A 23406-nucleotide genomic window follows, 5' to 3' on the forward strand; every position below is an offset into this window, starting at 1 on the left:
GAATAAAAAGGAATACTGAGAAAAATGATGCTAGTTAGCTGGAGCTGAGAAATTAGTGGTGATTAAGAAGAGACCAGCATCACTGAGGTTAAATCTTCTGGGAAGTGTTCTCTGAGAGCACAAAGAAGCTGTTTTCCAAAGACAGCCAAATGTGCTGCAGCTACATTTGGTAATGTGTAAGAGTCACCCAGGTGGTACTGGTTTTGAAGGTATGAAGGGGTCATGAAGAGCAGCTGAGGCTTGGTACTGTGAGAAGCCATGGAAGGTCATTGGTGAAGGTACAGCCCAGGACTGAAGGGGTCATGCAAAGGAGTTGAGGCTTGGCACCATGAAGAGAGCCTATGAGAGAGGCTATTGGTGAAGCCTAGTTGCAGTGGAAGACTGCAGTATACTGGAAATGCCAGTATCATGGTATAGTCACCAAGAACTATAACGATAATGGATCAACTTGAGCTTAGAGTGCTACAGAGGGCAGAGCTGGAGAAGTGAAGCCAGCCCTTTGGAGGCTCCCAGAAGATCATGTGTGGATCTCAGACATTGAAACAAGAAGCTGTAACATTAAAGTTGCCTTGGAGAACCCAAGATGTTTGAGATACCAGAGCCTTGGGCTATCTGCAGAGAAAAGCTGTTAAAAGGAAGTGGAACCAGCCCAGGAGAAAGAAGTTTGTTGCAGTGAACAAAGATGAAAAGGGAGTTGGAGAACTGAAGGCCACTTTGACATCAGACATGGAGATGCAGAGTTTGGATCTGCCCAGCTGGTTTCCTGTCTTACTTTGGGGATTACAGTTAAGTGACTGGATAGACCTCAAAAAAGACCTTGAACTTTGGACTTTTTTTTAACACTGTTGAGATTGCTATAGGCTTTTGAAATTATACTAAACCTATTTTTCATTATGCTATGTTTGGGTATGGCCCCCACAGACTCATGTTTGAACAAGCCTAGGGGAACAAGGGAGTGGCACTATTAGAAGGTGTGACCCTGTTGGAATAGGTATGGCACTGTACGTGTGGGCTGTAAGACCCTCATCCTAGCTGCCTGGAAGTCAGTATTCTGATAGCAGCCTTCAGTAGAAGATGTAGAACTCTCAGCTCCTCCTGCACTATGCCTGCCTGGATGCTGTCATGTTCCTGCTTTGATGATAATGGACTGAACCTCTGAACCTGTAAGCCAGCCCCAATTAAATGTTATTCTTATAAGAGTTGCCTTGGTCATGGTGTCTGTTCATAGCAGTAAAATTCTAACTAAGATATAGCACAAGACTTTTTTCTTCTTTTGAGAGGGGAGATTGCAAGGATGGAGGGTGGGTACACAGCAAAAGGGAGATGAGTGGGATTGGGGTGCAAGATGTGAAATTCACAAAAACCAATAAAATGTTTAAAAAGTGTATATATTATATATTTTTAGATATGATGCTATTACACATTTACTAGGCTATGTTATAGTATAAAGATAACTTTTATATGTAGTGGGAATACAATTCAAGTGGCTTTCTTTTGTGATATTCACTTTATTGCAGTGGTTTGGGAACCAAACCCATAGTATCTCCAAAGTATGCTGGAATATAACTCTAAAAATTGCTAACCAGTCCACTCAAAAACCAGACTAGTATTGCCTGGGTTAGAGGAGAGTATAGAAGGATGCCAAGGGGCATGACAAAAGTTCTAGGGAAGTCAGATGACCTAGTTAGGGTTACTATTGCTGTGACCTTGATCAAAAAGCAATTTGGTTTATTAGGCTTACTCTTCCACAGCATAGCCCAGCACTAAAGGAAGACAGGATAGGAACTGAAGTAGGGCTGGAACACAGAGGCAGAAGCTGATGCAGAGGCCACAGAGGTTGCTGATCACTGGTTTGCTCGGCCTGCTTTCTTATTGAACCCTGGACTATTGGTACAGGGATGGCATCACCCACAACAGTATGGGCCCTCCCCATTAACCACTAATTAAGAAAACGCCCTACAGCCAGATCACAGGGAGACACCTTTTCAGTAGTGGTTCCTCCTTTCAGATGACTCTAGCCCGTGTCAAGTTGACATAAAACTAGCCAGCACAGCAGGCATGTTTACTGTTATGACACTGGTGGTGTTTCGTATATTATATATTTCAAAACTTACCAACTTTTGGTGCTGGGGAGCTGGCCCAGTCACTAAAGTGTTGGCCATACCAGCACGAGGGTCTTAATTTGGGTTTTCAGCACCCAAGAAAAAGGCAGGTGCAGTGGCACATGTCTGCCATCCCAGTACTGGCAAAGCAGAGACAGGCAGATCTTTGCAGGCTGCTGGTCAGCGAGTGTAGCTGAAATGCTAAACTCCAGGTTCAGCAAAAGGCCCTTTCTCAAAAAATAAGGTAAAAACTGATTAAGAGCGTATACTTATTGTACCCTCTAGGCTATAAGTACATGTGTGCACATGCACACATAAAACATGTATACACACATACAAAAACACTTTATCAACTTTTATACTGTCAGTACACTTTACACACATCAATAAATTATATCTAATGAAATCTCCAATTATAACTAGAGAGGAAATAAGCAGTGAGTACAAATTTCCTGCAAAGCCCTGAGTTCAATCCCCCAGAATAAAATGGGAAAAAAAAAAAGTCAGGGCTAGAACTCATAAATACAAGTTCTCCAGGTCATCTGCTAAAAATTACTTGACAGCAAATAAGATTATCATCTGAAAAGTAGTGTAGAGCAAAATCACACTTTTCCAAAGACTTATTTATTCTACTTTATGTGTTCAATGTTCTGCCTGCAGGGTATCAGATCCTCTGGAGCTGGGGTGGTTGTGAGCTCCAGAGGATTAATGCCTCCATTTGATTAGATCAAGTTCTAGACATCGTTCTACAAGAACGAAAAGATCAGGCACCAGAAAAACAGGCACAGATGTTGTCAGTGTTGAGTCAATTCATCCATACTCTGACTGGTTGCAAGCCACTGCCAGGACAGAGAAACACACCCACTTTACACAAGGGCTTCTCAACTGCCTTCTCACATTTGTTGCATTTTCTGAGCTACCCCTGTAAACCTAAGCTGAGTATTCCCCAAAGCACATAAAAACTGATTTTATGATATGACTGAAACTGCAGTACGACATATAGGGGTAATAGGGCAGAGGTGTGAAATCTCATTATTGCAACCTGGGCACAGGGAATCTCTTTATACCAGGAAAGACAAGCTTTAAAGGCATGAGGAATGAGAGACAGGGGTTGTAGAAAGCCCAGCACAAGCACATACATAACCACACCGACTTTATATGCAGCGCTCAGCGTATGCGAAGGAATGAGGAAGAGACCAAAAACACGCTACATGACACGTGAGGCCAGGATAGCAGTGGCTTTGGGCTGGGATCTAGCATAAAGAACAGTTTGGTTTGGTTTGGTGTTTTTCGGTTTTATTCTTTTTGGTTTTGTTTTGTTATGTCTTATTTTTCGAGACAGGGTTTCTCTGTATAACTAGCTGTCTTGGCTGGTCTCCAACTCGCAAAGATCTGCCTGCCCTGCCCCCTGAGTCCTGGGATTAAAGGCATAATTTTTCACTTAAAAATATTTCTTTTTATTTTATGTGTATGGGTGTTTTGTCTATGCTTGCCTATGCACCATATGTGTGTGGTGACCACCAAGACCGAATATGGCATTAGATCCCCTGGAACTGAAGCTACAGATGGCTGTCAACCACCATGTTGGTCCTGGGAATCAAACCTGGATCCTCTAAAGAACAGTTAGTGCTCTTAACTGCTCAGCCATCTCTCCAGCCCTGCTCACTACTTCTTTATTTTACTGTGAACTATGCTATGGTGACCCAAGCTTTTGAGTGTGGTTAAAACTGCTGTATCTGCAACATCATGATGGCCACCCAAGTATCCCTCCCCAATTCTACTCAGTAATGATTCATCTTGGACAGCTTGACTGAACTGAGAACACATAGGGCACTAGCAAAACATTCTTTGCTGTGCCGACAAATAGGTGTGCCTACTAGTGGGTTTCCAGAGGACATTGACCAAATAACTTTTCAAAAAACAGCCAGTTAAGAAACACTTTGAGGACATTCATATTTGTTAAGGTCAGTAATGAAGCAGAGTGAGATCTTCAATGATGAAACATGAAAAAGAAAAGAACAGCATATATTCAAAATGCATGTTAATTTGGGCACTATAAGCAGCAGCATAACAACTTCATATGAAGTTCTTTCTGACTAGGGTGACTCTTTATTTGTGCTGACCTTTTAGGTACTGCTAACAAGACAGAATTGACGGCTTTAACTACCTGCCTCCACTTAGAAGCCCTTCTCCTCAACTTCCAGCCTCCAGTTCTATACTTCTTCACCTACTCTGAAACAGCTAATAGATCTAGCATTCCAGAAAAACAGCTCTTTAAGGTCACTTAATCCACTTTTTATTACATGCATTCTTTGTATAAGAATACTGTCCTACAGGGACAAAAATGCTATTACAATAGTTTGTGGCCCTCCAAAAACATACATACATACATACATACATACATACATACATACATACATACATACATACACACACACACACATATACATACACATATATACAAAATCCATTCTGTGTGCTAACATTTTAGGGTGTGTTAGGGTCTTTGGCAATCCAGGTATGGATGGAGCACGCCTTTAATCCCAGCACTTGGTAGGCAGAGGCAGGCAGAACTCTCAGTGCCAGGACAGCCAGAAACACTGTCTCAAAAACAAAACAACAACAACAACAACAACAACAACAACAACCACCACCACCCAGAGCTCTTTGGCAACAATGAAAAGGCTGAGGAAGTGTGGGAACACTTTCCTGTTCTTACTGACTTGCCCTCTCCTTGCTAACTATTCCTTTCTTGAAACTTCTTGCTCAGCCTTTGGACAAACTGTCTTTGCTAGGTTTCATCACACACCTCTCCAGACTCATCCTTCTCTGTCTACCTTGCAAGCCCGTCTCCTCAAAGCTCTAGTAAATATGTACCTTCTCTCAGGATATTCTCGCCCCAGGTGATTTAACCTAAGGCTGCTGCCTCAGTTACCACCCACAGCCACCTGTAACTCTCAAAGCCACAGTACTGTCATAGATTATGTCCCTGGGACCCAAGTCCATTTACAAGTCAATCTGACATTTCCATTGGATATCCCATAGGCATTTTCTTAGGGAAAGAATCCATAGCTTTGGCCAGAATTTTCAGGATAAGAATTACCACCATAGAGAGCTTTCAGAAAAGAACAGAAAATCCAAAATGATAGTGCTACGAAGGCTGATAAATAAACAAGTCTCTATTCTCTAACGTCTTCAAAGCTTCTTATGCAAACATACCCTTAACTGACACACAATAGAAACAGAGGGGTCAGAACAAGGTGTGACGGCTATTATAACATCTATCCGGTAATGGCAAAGGTATTCTGAAACCAATGTCCATTTTTCAATAAAAGAGAGCTAAGAGTTTGAGAGACTGGAAATTGGTCTACAAATTCAATATACTGGTCATCTCACAAGTAAACTAGTAGATACTACTGTTTATACCTCTGAACTGTATTCTAAAAACATACTGGCAATCATTATGAAACTATTTATAAAATAATATAAAATATTACCTTCTAATTGGGAAAACAACTGAAAAACTTTGGGTTTATTGAGACCTGATCTCATTAGGTAGCTTTGGCTGGTTTCAATCTCGCTATACAGATCAGGCTGGCTTCGAACTCACAGAGATTCACCTGCTCCTGCCTCCCTAATTCTAGGATTAAAGGTATATACCATCATGTCCTACAAAAATTCTTCTCATCACTTAGTCCTCTTCTATGCAGTAAGGCCAAACACACCACTAATTCTTTACAAAGTGAAACTAAAATAAAGGCATAGAACTAAAACTAGGGGTTATCTTTTGACTCCCTGGACTTTCTTCCTGTGTAATTATGAAAATTTGCCAACACTAACAATATGCTCAAATAAAAGGAATTTGGTTTCTACGATGGAGAAACTGGCTTATTTTTAAGTGAAAGTGGTGCTCTGCTAGAAAAATAGCTTCCCACGGAGGTATAAGTCTGCCTCTTTGATCCACAGGATTAATACTAAAGCCTAACCCAGCACAGTCTCAATCTTTGCTCATACCGCTTTCCTATCCAGCCCTTTCCATGGCTCCCAATCCCTGATTCTGAAAGTATTATTCCTTAGCAATTAATTTAGCAAGGGCAAGGGATGTAGCTCAATCAGTAGGATATTTGCATGGCATAAACCCCAGGATCAATACTCAGCGTGGCAGTTCACACACTGAGTGAGCACTCCCAGCACTCAGGAGGCAAAGGCATCTATAGTCTAGGAGTTCAGGGTTGTCCTCAGTTACGTAGTAACTTCCAGACCAAGCTGAACTATATAAGACCCATCTCTAATAATGACAGTGACAATAACAGGAGGAAGAATTTAGCATTTCCTACTGAAATCTTTATGTGCCTCAAGCTCATATGCCCCAGTCTAATATCCTCTACTCACACTTCATTCACTTGGTAGCACAAACCACAGGTCTAGGACTCATCCTTAAATCCCCTCTTAAAACCGCCTTCTATTCTTTACTACCTTGGTCTTGTCGCATGTGACGAGCATGTTAAAGATGTCTAAATCCAGGTGATGGCACCAAATCTGGGATAAAGCCCCAGTTCTGTAACTTTTAAGTGTAATCTTACATTAGGCAGACCGCCTAACCTTTCTAGGGCTCATTTTCTCATCTTTAAAATTAAAAGAATAAAATCTACCTTATCAAGTTATTGGAATCTGCAAATTAGCTAACACCTCTAAAGTATTAGGTATCATACCTAACAGAGTGCAAACATTCAATGACTGGTAGTTACTGCTACTGTGAAGGATGGTTCACTCAATTAACACAGTAATCTGTGTAATGTAACTGACTCACAACGAGGGTTTAATATTTTTTAAAAAAATTAATTTTACTCTCTTGTCTTATTTCAATAACCTCCAAGTCATTAGTCTTATCTATTCCTACAATGCCCTTAACTGGGCCCCTAACTGTTCTCAGTATAAAGTCCAACTTCCTCCTGACACACTAAGCTCTTTATGATCTTGTCTTTATGTTTTAAGGCTCACCTCTCACCATTTATTTAGCTCTGATCACATCAGAAATGTCATATTATCTCACGAATCACTGCTTTTGCAATGGTAGTCCTTTAACCTACAATCCCAACTTTATCTCATATAGTTCGTTTCTCACACCTAGGCCTTCAATTTTAGTTTAAAAACAGTTTCTATGCCCCCACATACTCTTTTCTTTCTTTTTTTTTTTTTAAAGATTTTATTTATTTTATGAATGTGAGTACACTGACTCTTCAGACACACCAGAAGAAGGCATCAGATATCATTACAGATGGTTGTGAGCCACCATGTGGTTGCTGAGAACTGAACTCAGGACCTCTGGAAAACAGTCAGTACTCTTAACCTCTGAACCATCTCTCCAGCCCTCTTTTATTTCTTATAATAACAGCAGCCACTAATAGCTATTGAAAATTCTATGTCGAGTAAATTTAGATAAGATACTACCTTATTTTAGTCAACACAGCACCTTTACAAGATATATAATACTATTCTCATTTTATAAAGAAGCAGGAAGCAGATCTGGGAGTGGATGCTTTATAACTCTTAATACAAAGCATTATGATGATCTACTAATTGATCTGCTTCCATTTTCCTCAGCCAAATCTACTGTGTAGGTGTTTTGAAGACTGGTATTGTAGTTTTCATTTCTCGTACCCCTAAACTAAGACATTCACCAATAAATAGAAACACCATAAACACTGCTAAATTAATGGAAACCACATCATTTAATTCTCATAAGTGGGCAAAGAGAAGAAGTTATAAATTCATGCTTACAAAGCAGAACCATGGGCTGCAGAGATGGCTCAGAGGTTAAGAGCACTGACTGCTCTTCCAGAGGTCATGAGTTCAATTCCTAGCAACCACATGGTGGCTCACAACCATGTGTAATGTGATCTGGTGTGTCTGAGGACAGTGACAGTGTACTCACATATATAAAATAAATAAATCTTTAAAAAACAAACAAACAAAACCAAAGCAGACCCATGATAATTTTAGAAACTGGTTTTTGCCTTAAAGTTAAAACACACAACCTCCATCAAAGAATGCATAAATTTAGTTTCTTCAGCAAGAAAAAAGAGAAAAAAATTAATTTTATGTCAACAAGATGACTTTAAGTCTTCTGATGCCATCTGTAAAACAATCAGTAACTTCCGTATTATTTTCTGATGTCAAGAATATAAACCTAGGGGAATAAGATTATCTAGAAGAAGACAGTGATAAAAGCCTTAAAGAAAAACATTTGCTTTTAAAGGCCAGTAGTGTTGCTATATAAAACTCCCCACCATGCCATGTGTTCTAAGATTTAGGTAGGCATCAGACCTACAGGAGAGGCATGTGGGCTTCAGCTAAATAAACTGAGCTAAATGCATTTCCATTCTGTCTTTAACCTACTGGACCCAAAGAACTGAAAGATTATCTTTACTGTTAATCAGACCATAATTATGGCTAAACGATAAGACATAGTAAGTTATGTGTGGCCTATGTATTACTTCCTCAGAGCCAATACTCTTACTTAGGTCCTAGCATTGTTACTGATTACATAACCACAATTCTAAAGAACATCAAGAACACAGACACCTGAGCTACGGATGCAGTAGTTAGTTGACTGCTTGCTTAAAACACACAAAGCTGCAGGTTCAATCCAAGCATGCCTACAATTCCAGAAACTGAGAGGTATGGCAGGAGGATCAGGAGTTCAAGATCATCCTCAACTACGTGCTCAGCTCAATATCAACCTTGGCTATGTGAAACTCTACTTCTAAAAGAAAAAAAAGTTAAGATATTAGAGCTTTACCAAAAACTACACTAGAGGGTTGGGGATTTGGCTCAGTGGAAGAGCGCTTGCCTAGTAAGCGCAAGGCCCTGGGTTCGGTCCCCAGCTCCGGAAAAAAAAAAAAAAAAAAAAAAAAAAAAAAAAAAGAAAAAAAAAAAAAAACCTACACTAGACAACTTCATAAGGATTTTTTCCAGGACCCACCAACCTAGCCCAACACACATACACACACACACATACAATCTCTCTCTCCCCACTTTTACACGTTTTACCAAGTGTCTTTCAGATAATAGAGTCATCAGTATTGTTATATACCTTGGAAGTGGGATGCGTGTGTGTGTGTGTGTGTGTGTGTGTGTGTGTGTGTGTGTGTGTGTGTGTGTGTGTGTGTTTATGTGTGTGTATTATGAATGGACAATGACATACACACAGAGACTAGGGGAGTATCACATAAAAACTTCCTGTGTACTTGTACACTCCTACTGTGAAAGAACTAGGATATTCAGACAGAAGGAAAATGCTCTTAAAGTCAACTAATGAGGGAAAAAAAAAGGAAAAGGAAAAGAAGTACAGGTTTTGCCAAAGTTAAGCCAGTGATTTCAGCATTCAGGAGTACTGACAGGAGGATCAGGAGTTCAAGGCCACATTTGGCTACATGGAGATTTTGAGGATGCCCTGTGCTATATAATATCCTAAATATTGAAAAACAAAACAAACAAAATGAGATGGAGAGATGGGCCAGTGGTTACAAGTAAGTGTTACTCTTGTAGATCACTGGAGTTCAGGTGTCAGCACTCACCCATACCTTCAGCTCCAGGCAAACAAATACCTTGCAAGACTGCATGCTTGCATATGTACAAACACAACACACACACACACACACACACACACACACACACACACACACACACACACACACACACACTGAGTTATAAAGCGCTTAAGGACTCAAATCAACTAATTCTTAAGTTTGTGGAGTAAAAGGGTAGCTGAAACAATCTGAGAGGAAAGGATGAAGGCAGGGAGCTGAAGCTCCAGACTTAATAAACATCTAAAACAATCAAGGCTGTGGTCAAAAGGATACAACAGAGATTTCAGAAGCACATGAATGTAACTAACTAACGGTTCACAAAGGAGCAAAGGAACATACTGAAGAAAAGACAGCCTTTTCAATAATGGTGCTGGGAAAAATCAGAGTATCTTCATGCAAAATAAATTAAACACAGACTTTGTATTACTTATAAAAAATGTCAAACAGTGCAGCCAGGCATGGTGGCACATATCTATAATCCCAGAGCTTCAGTGCCTTAAGCAGAAAGATTATGAGTTTAAGACCAATCTGGGCTTACCTGCAAGATCCTGTTTCCAAAAAGACACAAAGCAAAATAAACAACAGCAACAACAACAACAGTAACAACAACAATAACAATAACAGCAGCAGCAGCAGCAGCAGCAGCAGCAGCAGCAGCAGCAAAGCACTTCTAAAGCAGGCACCGTGCAATCAAGAACGATACTTTCAGTACTGAGAAGAGCAGGAAGTAGCAACAACAGTTCTTAGAAACACTGAGTTTGGGGTTGGGGATTTAGCTCAGTGGTAGAGCGCTTGCCTAGCAAGCGCAAGGCCCTGGGTTCGGTCCCCAGCTCCGAAAAAAAGAAAAGGGGGGGGGGAGAAACACCGAGTTCCAGACCAGCCTGGGTCTTGCCTTAAAAAGCAAAAACAATTCCCACCAAAAATGAATTATAGAGCCAAACATAAAGTAAAACCATGTCGTTCCTAGAAGATAACAAAACTGACAAAGCTAGGTGATTTGCATATGGTAGAATTAATCCACAGATATGATAAATTAGACTTTGTTAAAATCTTTTGCTCTGAAAAGACACTGTCAAAGGGATGAAGAGATTTGACAGAGACTGAAAGAAAGTATTTTAAAAGATTTTACATAGACCTTATACTCAATATATACATTAAAAACTCTTAAAAATCAAAATAATAAAGCGGTATCACTGAAAATGGAGAAACAGAGCTGGTGCTTCCTCTCCTGGTTTGCACTCATGGAACTGAAATGGACTAGGCATGCTACTGAAGGAGCAAAGTAAACATCAATATCACACACTACAAACTTTGTATGCTAAACAGAGACCTGCCTGCAAGTTATACTGAAGCAATAGTGGCACAGATGTCATGGGAGCAGCCAACTGCCTTCTGATTGGGTTTTAAGACCCACTCCGAGATGGAACCCATGCCCAATACTGCTAAAGTGGCTGAGAACCCGAGTCTCGATAGGTCATAGACCTAAAGGAATCTTATCCTGAGTCTACTACTACTATTCTGCTAAAGGAGAAATGATGGCATGCTGTTACACCCGTAGAGCAGAAATCACTCAGTTCTCCCGTGAGGAGACTCTTCATGCAGTAGATGGAATTAACGTTGAGACCCACAAGTGGACAGTGGGCCAAGTGAGAGACTTTGGAGCAGCGTACCCTAAACAGGATGTGCTTACCAAAGCTCCCCTCCCTCTTAAGGCTCAGGGTCTATGTGTAGAGGAAACAGAAAAAGTGCAAGAGTCAAAGGTTGGGGTCGGGGGTAGGACTCTAAGGAAAAATCATTTTCCAGACACAGGCTGGTACACATATGAACTCAGAGACCAAGAAAGAATGCACAGGACCTACACAGGTTCAAACCAGAAAATCTCATCACTGAGAAAGGGACTTGGACACTGTGCCATACCTAACCAAAAAGCTATTTGCAACTAATACCTGATAGGAAAAGAAAAACCAGATTGATTTTTCCTTTTTTTTTTTTAAGATTTATTTATTTTATTTATATGAGTACACTGTAGCTGTCTTCAGCCACACCAGAAAAGGGCATCAGGTTCCATTATAGATGGTTATGAGCCACCATGTGGTTGCTGGGACCTCTGGAAGAGCAGTCAGTGCTCTTAACCACTGAGTCATCTCTCCACCCCAGATTTTTTTTCAAATGGAGTGTTAGTGGGTATTAACAACCACCCCATGGCCAGGAATAGTTGGCCAACAAAAAACAGACTTCAGGGATTTCTGTGTACTTTTTGTTTGGTTTGTTTGTTTGGTTGGTTGGTTTTCTTGTGGTTTTGTTTGTTTTGATTTTTTAGGTTTGTTTGTTTTGAGAAAGAGAAAGAATATAAAGCTGGGTGGATAGGGAGGTGGGGAGTTGAAGAGAGGAAAGAATGTGATCAAAATATATTGTACAAAAAAAATCAATAAAAATAAAAACTAAAAACGAGTGACCCAATTAAAAAATAGACAAGAGATTATTCTGCGTAGACACAGAGTCCAAGAAGATAAGCAGATGGCAAGTAAGCATGTGAGAAGGCACGGCATGTCACAGGCCATGGGGAGGTGGATGCTGACAGTGAGACACACTCTTCTAGAATATGCTCCTTAGAATGTGCAGACCCCAACCCTGACCACCCCAGACGCTGACAAGGACCGGAGCAACAGAACTCTCACTGCTGGTGGGAATGCCAAAGGTGCCACTGTGGGAGACACTATGGAAGTTTCTGACAGAGGTGAAGGACACTTTGAACATGACCTAGAAAGCACACTTCACATTTACCCAAATGAGCCCTTAGGAAGGTTCGTTCACACAGCAGCTGCTATGGCAGCAGCAGCTGCTATGGCAGCAGCAGCTGCTATGGCAGCAGTCGCTACAGCAGCTTTACTCAATAGTACCAAATCTTACAAGCATCTAAGACGTCCCGAAGCAGACAGAGGACACTTAAGACAGTTAAACATCAAGAAGGTACACTACTACTTAATTTTTTTTAATTAAACATTTTTTAAAACAACTATTTGGCCAATAAGCTGGATCAACCAGTAAAAGGATTTGCCGCCAGGCTTGACAACCTGCGTTTGATCCTTAGAAGAAAACTGACTCTTACAGGCTGTCTTCTGACCTCCACAGGTGTGGGTACCCCTCCATACACACAAAACATTTTTAAAAGAAACAACTATGGAAACGTGAAAAGGAAATGCAAGAACCTTAAATGCATACCCCTAGCCATAAGAAACGGCCCTGAAAAGCTTACATACACACTGGAGGAAGTGAGACCACAGAGAGGAGTGATGGCCTTAGAGGGAGGAGATGGCCGAGCACAGGTTTCAGGGCAATGGAAATAACTGTATGCTATGTGTGACACATTTTGTTACTATATACTTGAATATACAACACCAAAAAGGAATTGTACAGCACGCCATGAACTCTGGTACCAGTGTGCTGGCGCATGCCATGAACTCTGGGTACCAGTGTGCTGGTGCACGCTCATCAGATATAACATGGTACTCATGGGAAAGCTGCACAATCTGGAGGCAGGAGGTTATTTGGAGGTTACTCTGTCACTCAGTTTTAATATGAACTTAAAAACTGTTCTAAAAAATTAAGTTTATAAAAAAAAAAATCATACAAGTAAGACATGGTAGTGCACCTGTAATTCTAGCTCTTGGGACACAGAGGCAGGAAGATGACTACAAGTTTGGAGTTAGCTTGGTCTAGATAATGAGTTCCTACAAAGTGAATGTGTTCCAAGAAAGAAAACAAGAAAGACTACTGCCTGATTATTGCTCCTCCTCCCCCACCCCCTCTTTTTATAGATTTAATTTTTTTTTTTTCTTCTTCTCTTTTTTTCGGAGCTGGGGACCGAACCCAGGGCCTTGCGCTTGCTAGGCAAGCACTCTACCACTGAGCTAAATCCTCAACCCCTATAGATTTAATTTTATTTTTTAGTTTTGGGGTAGTGAATGGTGTGTTGGCTGGGGATTGAACCCAGGGCACCATGTTTTACCACTGAGCTACACCACGAGCCCAAATGTGGTCATTTCTAGTCCTTGGTGTCAGTAAGCATTCCATTACCCTAACTGGTCATTCAAGTCTCAGAAGGAGAATCAAAAAACTTACTTTTCAGCCCTCCTCTTTTGCTCCCTTTGTCTGTTCTGTTCTTTCACTTGTTCTCTTTCAATATCCATGAAAATCCTCCTGTGTCTCAGATATTGCTTCTGACGCTAAGGGAAAGAAGATAAAATTATCAAGCCTATTCAGACAACTTTGCAAAGAAGGGTAATATTTTTATTCTAAAGAGAAGAAAACTTTCAGATAATGAAGTTATATGTGATAAAACCATTAACTTCCTTCTAGATTGATAACAAGACTATTTTCAAGTACACAGCTATTTTTTTAATAGACAAATCAGTAAAAGTGAAAATTTAGTTTACCCTTAGTAAAAGCTGAAATAGTTAATACGATCTGAAAATACACACACACACACACACGCGCGCGCGCACACACACACACACACACACGTGTATCAGATTGCCCTTAGTATAGTCCACTTGTCAACAGTACCTAGGAAATTGTTATATTTGACACAATAAGGTACATACTATATTTACTCTGTGTTCTCAAGCAGTATCATAAAAGCAGGGCCGCAGAGAAAGGAAGGGAGGTATTCTATAATAGAACAATAGCCCATTTAACTTGTAAAGACCAAAATCACATCACAAAAATATACTCCAAGCCGGCCACACATGATAAGAAGTGCAAAAGAGATGAAGTCTAGCAGAGTATCGTGCTCATAAACAGAATGAGCACAATAAAAGCAAGTGTTCCTTGCTACACTGCATGATCTGTTTATACCTCTGGATTAACATATTCTCTTTCAAGGACACAGGCTGTTCAGAGATGACATCTACACATACACTTGGGTAAAAGAATCTTTTTTTTTTTTTTGGAGCTGGGGACCGAAACCAGGGCCTTCTACCACTAAGCTAAATCCCCAACCCCGGGTAAAAGAATCTTAATCTGAAGAGGGACTCTTATTATTGAAGAAGCATCAGGGGAATGTTTCCCATTTGAAACTGGCACATGACCAGCCAGGATTTAAAACTGTTAGTTTAAACTACCTTTTCATTGAAGGACCAGAGAAGCCATAAAAGTATTCCCTTACATAAGTTATAGTGACAAATATGACAGCTAGAAATTCACCATCGAATCTTTGATTTCACACAAATGAAGCTTAAATCCCAAGAGCCTATAAGAGAAGTTAAGCATATTATACTGACAACATCTTTGGCATTTGTGATTTTTATTTTATTTTTAAAAAATATTTATTGATTTTTATATGTCCCAGCAGGCAACATGCATTTTGGATTATTCGAATCTTGCATTTCTCCTGTGCATGTTGGCAAAGTGTTTTGCATGTATGTACGCTTGTATAGCAAGTGCGTGCAGTGCGCCTGAACTCAGGCTCTCTCAGGAAGCAGCCTGCACCTTAGCTGCTGAGCTCTCCCCAGCCCCGGAGTCTGTTGCTCTAACGAGTTAGACTAGCGAGCTGCCTCCAACTTCACACAGAGTTCAGAAGCAGTGCCATCGCATACCTCTTTTTTGTCTTCTTCTTGATCCACTCCAGACTGAAATGGCAGCAGAGCTTGCTGTTCAGTGCTCGGTCCTGTTCGATACTCCTCACAGAGCTGCTGGAAAGTCCAATGACAGTCACACGTGACAAAACTGCCAAAGCTCCGTGAACCCTCTCCATGTGTCTGTCTGGTACGGCCTGGGGGAAACGGGCCGATTACCTACTGCGTCTTCTAGAAAAGTCTCAATGTTAGTTGGTCTACCTACCTAAGCACTTGCAAGCCAAGCAACAGTTTCCAGCTTCTAAAAAGAAAGAAACTGCTTTACACTTCCTTATTTTAAAAACTACTGCTCTGCAGTACTAGAGGGAGAACTATGGAAGCAGAGTGCTCCAGGCACCGGATCCTTTGGAAGTGATAAAAGTGCCCTCCTCATACTGACTGTGCTGGTTGTCAGCCCTGTGAGCACTCACAAGATACTGACCTGTACATCTGTCCTCACCATCACAGTCACAAATTACACTCCTTCAAACCTGTATGTAACCCTCATTCACAGCCCTCATGGAGTTCTCTGCAGACATACAGAGACACGAAAGATTTGAGTAACAAAAGAATGCACTTCCCTGCTGGGGCTGTTTCAGCTCTCATGACATAAACAAGCATCTTTTCTGCAGTCTACTTGGTGACAAATTTAATGTGTTTTTGTGTTGGTAATTTCTCTGGTAACATGAACCCCCTATTATATGGCACATATATTATCACTCCTAAGCATAGAAAGGTTGTGGTGTGGATTCAATCTCTAACACAAGAGACATGTGTGTGCAGTGGGTAGGGGATGCTATGTGCCTCACAGAGAAAATACATGTGAAATAAGTTTTATTCAGGTTTGAGTCATGATGCTGCTGGCTGAGATCAATGTTAAGGATCAACCACATATATTTTCTTTTTGTGGTTCTGGGGCTGAAATCCAGGGGTTTGTGCACATGAAACAAATATTCTACTATTAGGTTATATCCTCAGCTAACTATATAAATTAAATCAAGTCCTTTACACAGAAATATGTAAAACAATTACAAAATATATACTAACTAAATGACTATAAGTAAGTCATGGTCCATATGGACAAATGCTCTAGGTAAGGAAGCAAAGACCATTCGATGAGGAAAAGACAGTCTCTTCAACAAACAGTATTAGGGAAATGGCTAGTCACATACAAAAAAAATGAAGCCCAGCCTTTAGCATATACCATTTACAAAAACCAACACAACATGAATAAGATCAAGAGATGTAAACAATGTAAGAAAACAAACCAATTCTCGTATATATGCCTAGAAGAGGGGAAAGCTATGTAACACCAGATTTGGCAATTCATGGATATGATACAAAAAATATAGGTAACATTAAGAAAAACAAATTGGACTACATTAATATTTGCATATGAAAGGACACTCACAGAGTAAAAAGGGAACATAGGAAATGGAAGAGATTTTCAAAGCAGGTATGCTTAGACAATGACATGCTCTCCCGTTCCCCCAGATGTCCATATCCTGGTTCCCAGCTATTGGTGCTATTTTGGTAGGCTTTAGAGCATTTAGGAGGTCAGGCTGAGTTGAAGGAAGTAGCCCATTAGGAATGTGACAGTGAAGGTTGTATGGGTCCTCAGCCCTTCCTCTCTTTCTGTCCACCATGACTTGAACCCCCTCATATATCGCTGTCACAATGACATTCTGCCCAACAAACTATGGAGTGAACCTTTCAAATCATGAACCAAAATAAATGTTTCCTCCTTTAAGTTGTTGTCCCAGAGATCAGAAATATTAGAGACCCCAAAGTAGGCAGGCTAAGTCACTTGTACAGTAAGTCTGTTAACTGAAACTTCATGGGTTAATATGTTGTTGTTATGTCCTAACGACAGCACAAATCTATTGTTCATTGTGTCTGCTTTGCCTTGCTCCTTTATGACCCACTTTCCAAATATTTAACCCTGCCATCAGCCTTGCCTACAAAGAAAAGTAAGGGAAAACATCCAAGAAAGTCACTGGCAGGACGACTTCCTACTCATCAGCATCCTGGTTTACAGGGACCAGGAATCCCTGGTATTCCTGGTGACCTATGGACAGCCCCAGAACCACAGAACACAGTCAATTACTATAAGAATTGTCAGGCTAGGGGTAGAGCCCCAAAGTAGAACACTTGCCCAGCATGCATGAGGCCCTGAGTTCCCATCACAAACACACAAAATTAATCATCAGTCCAGAGCTCACCTGGTTACAGCTAAATTTAGACTCCCAGAACCGCCATGTAAACTTTCCAGCTTGTAACCTCTGCAAGATGGACCTTGGTGTGAAAAGCCTTCCATCTCACACTTGCTAACTTACAAACAAGCAAGCTTTTCTCCCATCACTATCTCTTTAGTTATTGGACCATCAGCAGAAAAAGACATTTCAATGTTTATACCTATGTTTGTTAGAGCTTATTCACAAATAACCCAAGTGTCCATTAATGGATGAATAAAATATAACACACACACACACAAAATTAAGGATTTTAAAATGAAAATACTGTACTATGCTATAGCATTATGCTAAGTGAGGCAGGACAGTCACTAGAGGGCAAATATTCTATGAAGCTGGTCCCCAGGAGAAACTCAGACTCTGCCGAGACTGGAAGCAGGATGGTGCAGGAGGAGAGAGTGGCAGGCTTTTGTTTAATTAGTACAGTTCCAAATATATATGGTTAAAAAAGTTTGGGCTGGAGAGATGGCTCAGTGGTTAGGAGCACTGTCTGTTCATCTAGAGGTCCTGAGTTCAATTCCCAGCAACCACATGGTGGCTCATAGCCATCTATAATGAATCTGATTCCCTCTTCTGGTGTATCTGAAGACAGCAACAGTGTACTCAAATACACAAAATAAATAAATAAATCTTAAAAAACAAAAAGGAGAAAAACAAACTTTATCATAAAAAAAGTTGTGGGGTTGGGGATTTAGCTCAGTGGTAGAGCACTTGCCTAGCAAGCACAAGGCCCTGGGTTCGGTCCCCAGCTCCGAAAAAAAAGAAAAAAGAAAAAAAAAAAGTTGTAAAGACAGACAGTTGGCAGGCTGTCCAACACTGTGAAGGCACTTACTGCCACTGGAGTATATATTTGAAAATGTTTAAAATGAGTTGATTGGTGGCTGATACCTTTAATTTCCAATAGTCAGAGACTTAGGTAAGATTTCATGTTCAAGGCTAATATGGGCTATATATGCTATATATGAAGACTGTTTCAAGAACTCAAAAATATATTATAAATAAAAATGGTTTACATGGCAAATTTTGTTCCATGTTTTAAACATTCATGTATTCTGGGACCACAGGGTTTTTCAGGTACGCATACATCAAGCACTGTTTAAGCATTTCACAAGAGTTTACCCATGGATTAATGCATACATTTTATTTTAAATGTTTTATAAGGTTTTCAAACTGTAAGACACAAAGAATTACTTCTTCATATTTCATTATTCCTTCCCCACATTCATTTTTAAGATTTTCTCCTTTTAAAACTTGTCTATGGATAAACTATTTTCCAGGCACTTGTGTGATAATGCCTGCATATATTTCTGTTCATCATAATCTGGGGCAGGGGGTGAGTTTGGAGCAGTGTCCTGCTACTGGCTTCCAGTGGGTAAATGAAAAGAAGACACAGATATAGGAAGTTAGGAACAGTGGCTGGAGAGATGGCTCAGAGGTTGCTCTTGTAGAGGTCTGAATTCAATTCCCAGCAACCACATGGTGGCTGACAACCATCTGTATTGTGATCTGCTGCCCTCTTCTGGCCCTTAGGCATGCATACATGCAGGCAGAAAGCTGTATGATGTATACATAATAAATAAATACTAAAAAAAAAAAAAGAAGTTAAGAACACATCTAAGAGGGTATAAATATTTACATATTTCTATAACACATGAAAATATAGTATCATAGTTCAATAGTTGAAGTTTAAAAAGCTGAATAATCGATATATAATGTCATTATATAAAAATATATGTGATACACAATCCAATAAAAAAATCATTTGTAGGAGCTGGAGAAATGGCTCAGTGGTTAAGAGCACTGACTGCTCTTCCAGTGATCCTGAGTTCAAGTCCCAGCAACCACATGGTGGCTCACAACCATCTGTAATGGGATCTGATGTCCTCTTCTGGTGTGTCTGAAGACAGCTACAATGTACTCACATAAAATAAATAAATCTTAAAAAAAAAATACATTTCTATGCACACATATATGCATGTGTATGCAAATTAAATGGTCTAGACTGATGAGCTTTAAACTGTTGATGGTAGGTATTTCTGGGAAAAGGAAAGGCTGAGGAAATAGAATATGAAAAGGCAACTTTGATCTTTACTCTGTCCATACTTCTGCATTTAAAATTTTGCATTGAAAAATTTATTGAATTGAATCCTCCTAATGGATCAATTTGGGAATCCTCCTAATGGATCAATTTGGGAATACTAAAATTAAATTGGCATCTATAGATAACATGTTCTGTCTGACTGTATTGTGAAAGATAAATTGAAACAGAATAGAAAAGTCAAAGCCAAGAAGTCAGTTTCCTAGATCAGACAAAATGGAGGTAGACACTGGGCATCAATTAAAAGACCAGTTAAGGAACAGCAAGGGCCTGAGCTAAAATGATGGCGACAAGAATAGAAAAGTATAATGTGAAACCGTCCCAATCTGTCTCATCAAGAGGATCTAAGAAGGCAAGATGACTTAGCAAGGAAAGGTGTTTGCTGAACAAGCCTAGAGACTTGAGTTTGACTCCTGAACTCGAGGAGCTGTAGGAGACTGCCTGCTATTCTAGTTTGGTTCTCCATTGCTGTGATGGATAGACACTAACCAAAAGCAACTTAGGAAAGGAAGGGGTTTATTCGGCTCACAGATTATGGCCCACCACTGAGGGAAGCTAAAGCAGGACCTAAATCAGGAACTGAAGCAGAGACCATGGAGGAAAGCTGCTTCCATGGCCCCACCTCCCCTGGTTTGCTCGTCTACCTACCTTATACAACCCATGACCACCTCACCATGAGTAGCATCACCCACATCAACTGGGCCGTCCTACTGGAAATAGCAAATAAGAAGATTCCCCTCATACATGCCTGCAAGCTGGTCTGACGGAAGCAATTCCTCAGCTGAGGCTCCTTCTTTCAGGTGGGTCAAGGTGACAGTGAAGCTAATGATGGCTGACTCTAACAAACTGTTCTCTGACCTCTACACATGCACTCCATGGAATGTGAACCACATTACATCATGCCATAGCACACAATAATAATAACATTTTCTAATTGAAAAAGGACCTAATATCAAGGTACAGAGGGGATATGAAAATAATCCCCAGGGTTGCACATTGCACAGTTAAGTGGGTAAAGTAACTGATCTGGAATGAGCACTCAGAAGTCTTGAGACAGTCACTGGGTATTCCTAACTACATTTCAAAATCATCAAAATACAATATTCGGTAGCTGAAGTCACAGAAGTAAATGTTACGGAGATGGTAAGGGAGAGGTGGAAAGGGTGAGAGGGAGGGAGGGAGGGAGAAACAGACGGTTTACTAATCTTTAGAATACAGCACACTAACAGAAAACAAATTCAGTAAAGAGGAAGGCTGAGCAAAAGTGATCAAAACTCTGGGAGAGAATCACAAAGGGGAAGGGTTCAGGAAGAAGCAGTGTCCTACTCCAATGCTGCAGAGGGCCAGCCGCACACTGAAGCCCAGTGTCCACTGACTTAACAAGAATGGACCTAGGAACCTTCTAAACAGCACTCAGGTTCAAGGGTATTGGTGAGGACTGAGAAACTGCCTATGTATCTAAGTCAGTGGGAATAAAAAGGAGCTAGTTAACATTAAAAAAAAAAAAACTGGTTGTTATAACCACTAAAATTATTTGCAGATCCCAATTAGGAAAAAAATATGAGCATCATGAAGAATTATGAATCTTCAAAACCACTGTCTATAGAACCCAAGAGAAGTTTTATTTTCATTTTGTTTCTGTGGTGCTGGGGAAGGAAGCAAGGACCTTGTGCATGCTAGGCAAGCTCGTTACCAATGATCATATCTCTCTACTCCAAAGTAGTTTTGGGTTTTTGTTTGTTTGTTTAAATAGAAAACACTTGAGCACATCTCTACATCTCTACAGGGGAAATAGTTTAAGATGCATCCATGATATAAGATAATTAGTGGGCTGAGGCCGTGGAGAGCTCATAGGCAACACCCCGCGAGCAAACCTGAGCCTGGGGACCACAGGTAAGACAAACTTTTCTGCTACAAACGACTTGCCTGGTGATCTCGGGTCACACAGAGGCGGAGTTCCTCTGGGGCCGGACACTTCCGGTGTTTGGCCAGAGTCCCGGACCAGCGGAGGATCCCTGCCTTCAGCAGCTCTCTGCTCCCAGGCCCCCCGGAGGGGAGTTCTGGCCGCCTGGTCGGGCGGGCACTCCTGAGGCAGCAGAGCGGAGGAGACCACCAACACTGCCCACCTCTGCCCACATCCCTGGCCCAGGAGGATGCTGTATCTGGCCTCTGGGTACCCGTGAGGAGGGCCCAGGAGCAGCAGATCCACTGCGTCTGAGACACCGCACCTGAAGGGACCGACCGGATAAACAGTTCTCTGCACCCAAATCCCGTGGGAGGAGAGCTAAACCTTCAGAGAGAGGCGGACACGCCTGGGAAACAAGAAGAGACTGCATGCTGCACACAGTACTGACCCCAGAGGAAAACAAAAGCTATCTGGAACCCTGGTGCACGGAACCTCCCGGAAGGGGCGGCGCAGATCTTCCTGGCTGCTGAGGCCGTGGAGAGCTCATAGGCAACACCCCGCAAGCAAACTTGAGCCTGGGGACCACAGGTAAGACAAACTTTTCTGCTACAAACGACTTGCCTGGTGAACTCAAGACACAGGCTCACAGGAACAGCTGAAGACCTGTAGAGAAAAGAAAAACTACTGCAAAAGCAGAACACTCTGTCCCCATAACTGGCTGAAAAAAAACAGGAAAACAGGTCTACAGCACTCCTGAAACACAGGCTTATAAGACAGTCTAGCCACTGTCAGAAATAGCAGAACAAAGTAACACTAGAGATAATCTGATGGCGAGAGGCAAGCGCAGGAACCCAAGCAACAGAAACCAAGACTACATGGCATCATCGGAGCCCAATTCTCCCACCAAAGCAAACACGGAATATCCAAACACACCAGAAAAGCAAGATCTAGTTTCAAAATCATATTTGATCATGATGTTGGAGGACTTCAAGAAAGACATGAAGAACTCCCTTAGAGAAACACAGGAAAACATAAATAAACAAGTAGAAGCCTACAGAGACGAATCACAAAAATCCCTGAAAGAATTCCAGGAAAACGTAAATAAACAAGTAGAAGCCTATAGAGAGGAATCACAAAAATCCCTAAAAGAATTCCAGGAAAACATAAATAAACAAGTAGAAGCCCATAGAGAGGAGTCACAAAAATCCCTGAAAGAATTCCAGGAAAACACAATCAAACAGTTGAAGGAATTAAAAATGGAAATAGAAGCAATCAAGAAAGAACACATGGAAACAACCCTGGATATAGAAAACCAAAAGAAGAGACAAGGAGCTGTAGATACAAGCTTTACCAACAGAATACAAGAGATGGAAGAGAGAATCTCAGGAGCAGAAGATTCCATAGAAATCACTGACTCAACTGTCAAAGATAATGTAAAGCGGAAAAAGCTACTGGTCCAAAACATACAGGAAATCCAGGACTCAATGAGAAGATCAAACCTAAGGATAATAGGTATAGAAGAGAGTGAAGACTTCCAGCTCAAAGGACCAGTAAATATCTTCAACAAAATCATAGAAGAAAACTTCCCTAACCTAAAAAAAGAGATACCCATAGGTATACAAGAAGCCTACAGAACTCCAAATAGATTGGACCAGAAAAGAAACACCTCCCGTCACATAATAGTCAAAACACCAAACGCACAAAATAAAGAAAGAATATTAAAAGCAGTAAGGGGAAAAAGGTCAAGTAACATATAAAGGCAGACCTATCAGAATCACACCAGACTTCTCGCCAGAAACTATGAAGGCCAGAAGATCCTGGACTGATGTCATACAGACCCT

At 40.9% G+C, this 23406-nt stretch overlaps 1 protein-coding gene across 1 annotated transcript in view; it reads right to left on the reverse strand.

Annotated features, from left to right (window-relative positions):
* Ccdc15 (coiled-coil domain containing 15) overlaps nucleotides 1–23406 on the reverse strand; it is a 73935-nt gene that overhangs the window by 14405 nt on the left and 36124 nt on the right. Inside the window, 2 exon segments of the mRNA XM_032910912.1 lie at nucleotides 13817–13920; nucleotides 15292–15387. Of these exon segments, the coding sequence (XP_032766803.1) occupies nucleotides 13817–13920; nucleotides 15292–15387 (200 nt within the window).

This window comes from Rattus rattus, chromosome 8, assembly GCF_011064425.1.
Source record: "Rattus rattus isolate New Zealand chromosome 8, Rrattus_CSIRO_v1, whole genome shotgun sequence".
In the NCBI taxonomy this organism is placed as follows: domain Eukaryota; kingdom Metazoa; phylum Chordata; class Mammalia; order Rodentia; family Muridae; genus Rattus; species Rattus rattus.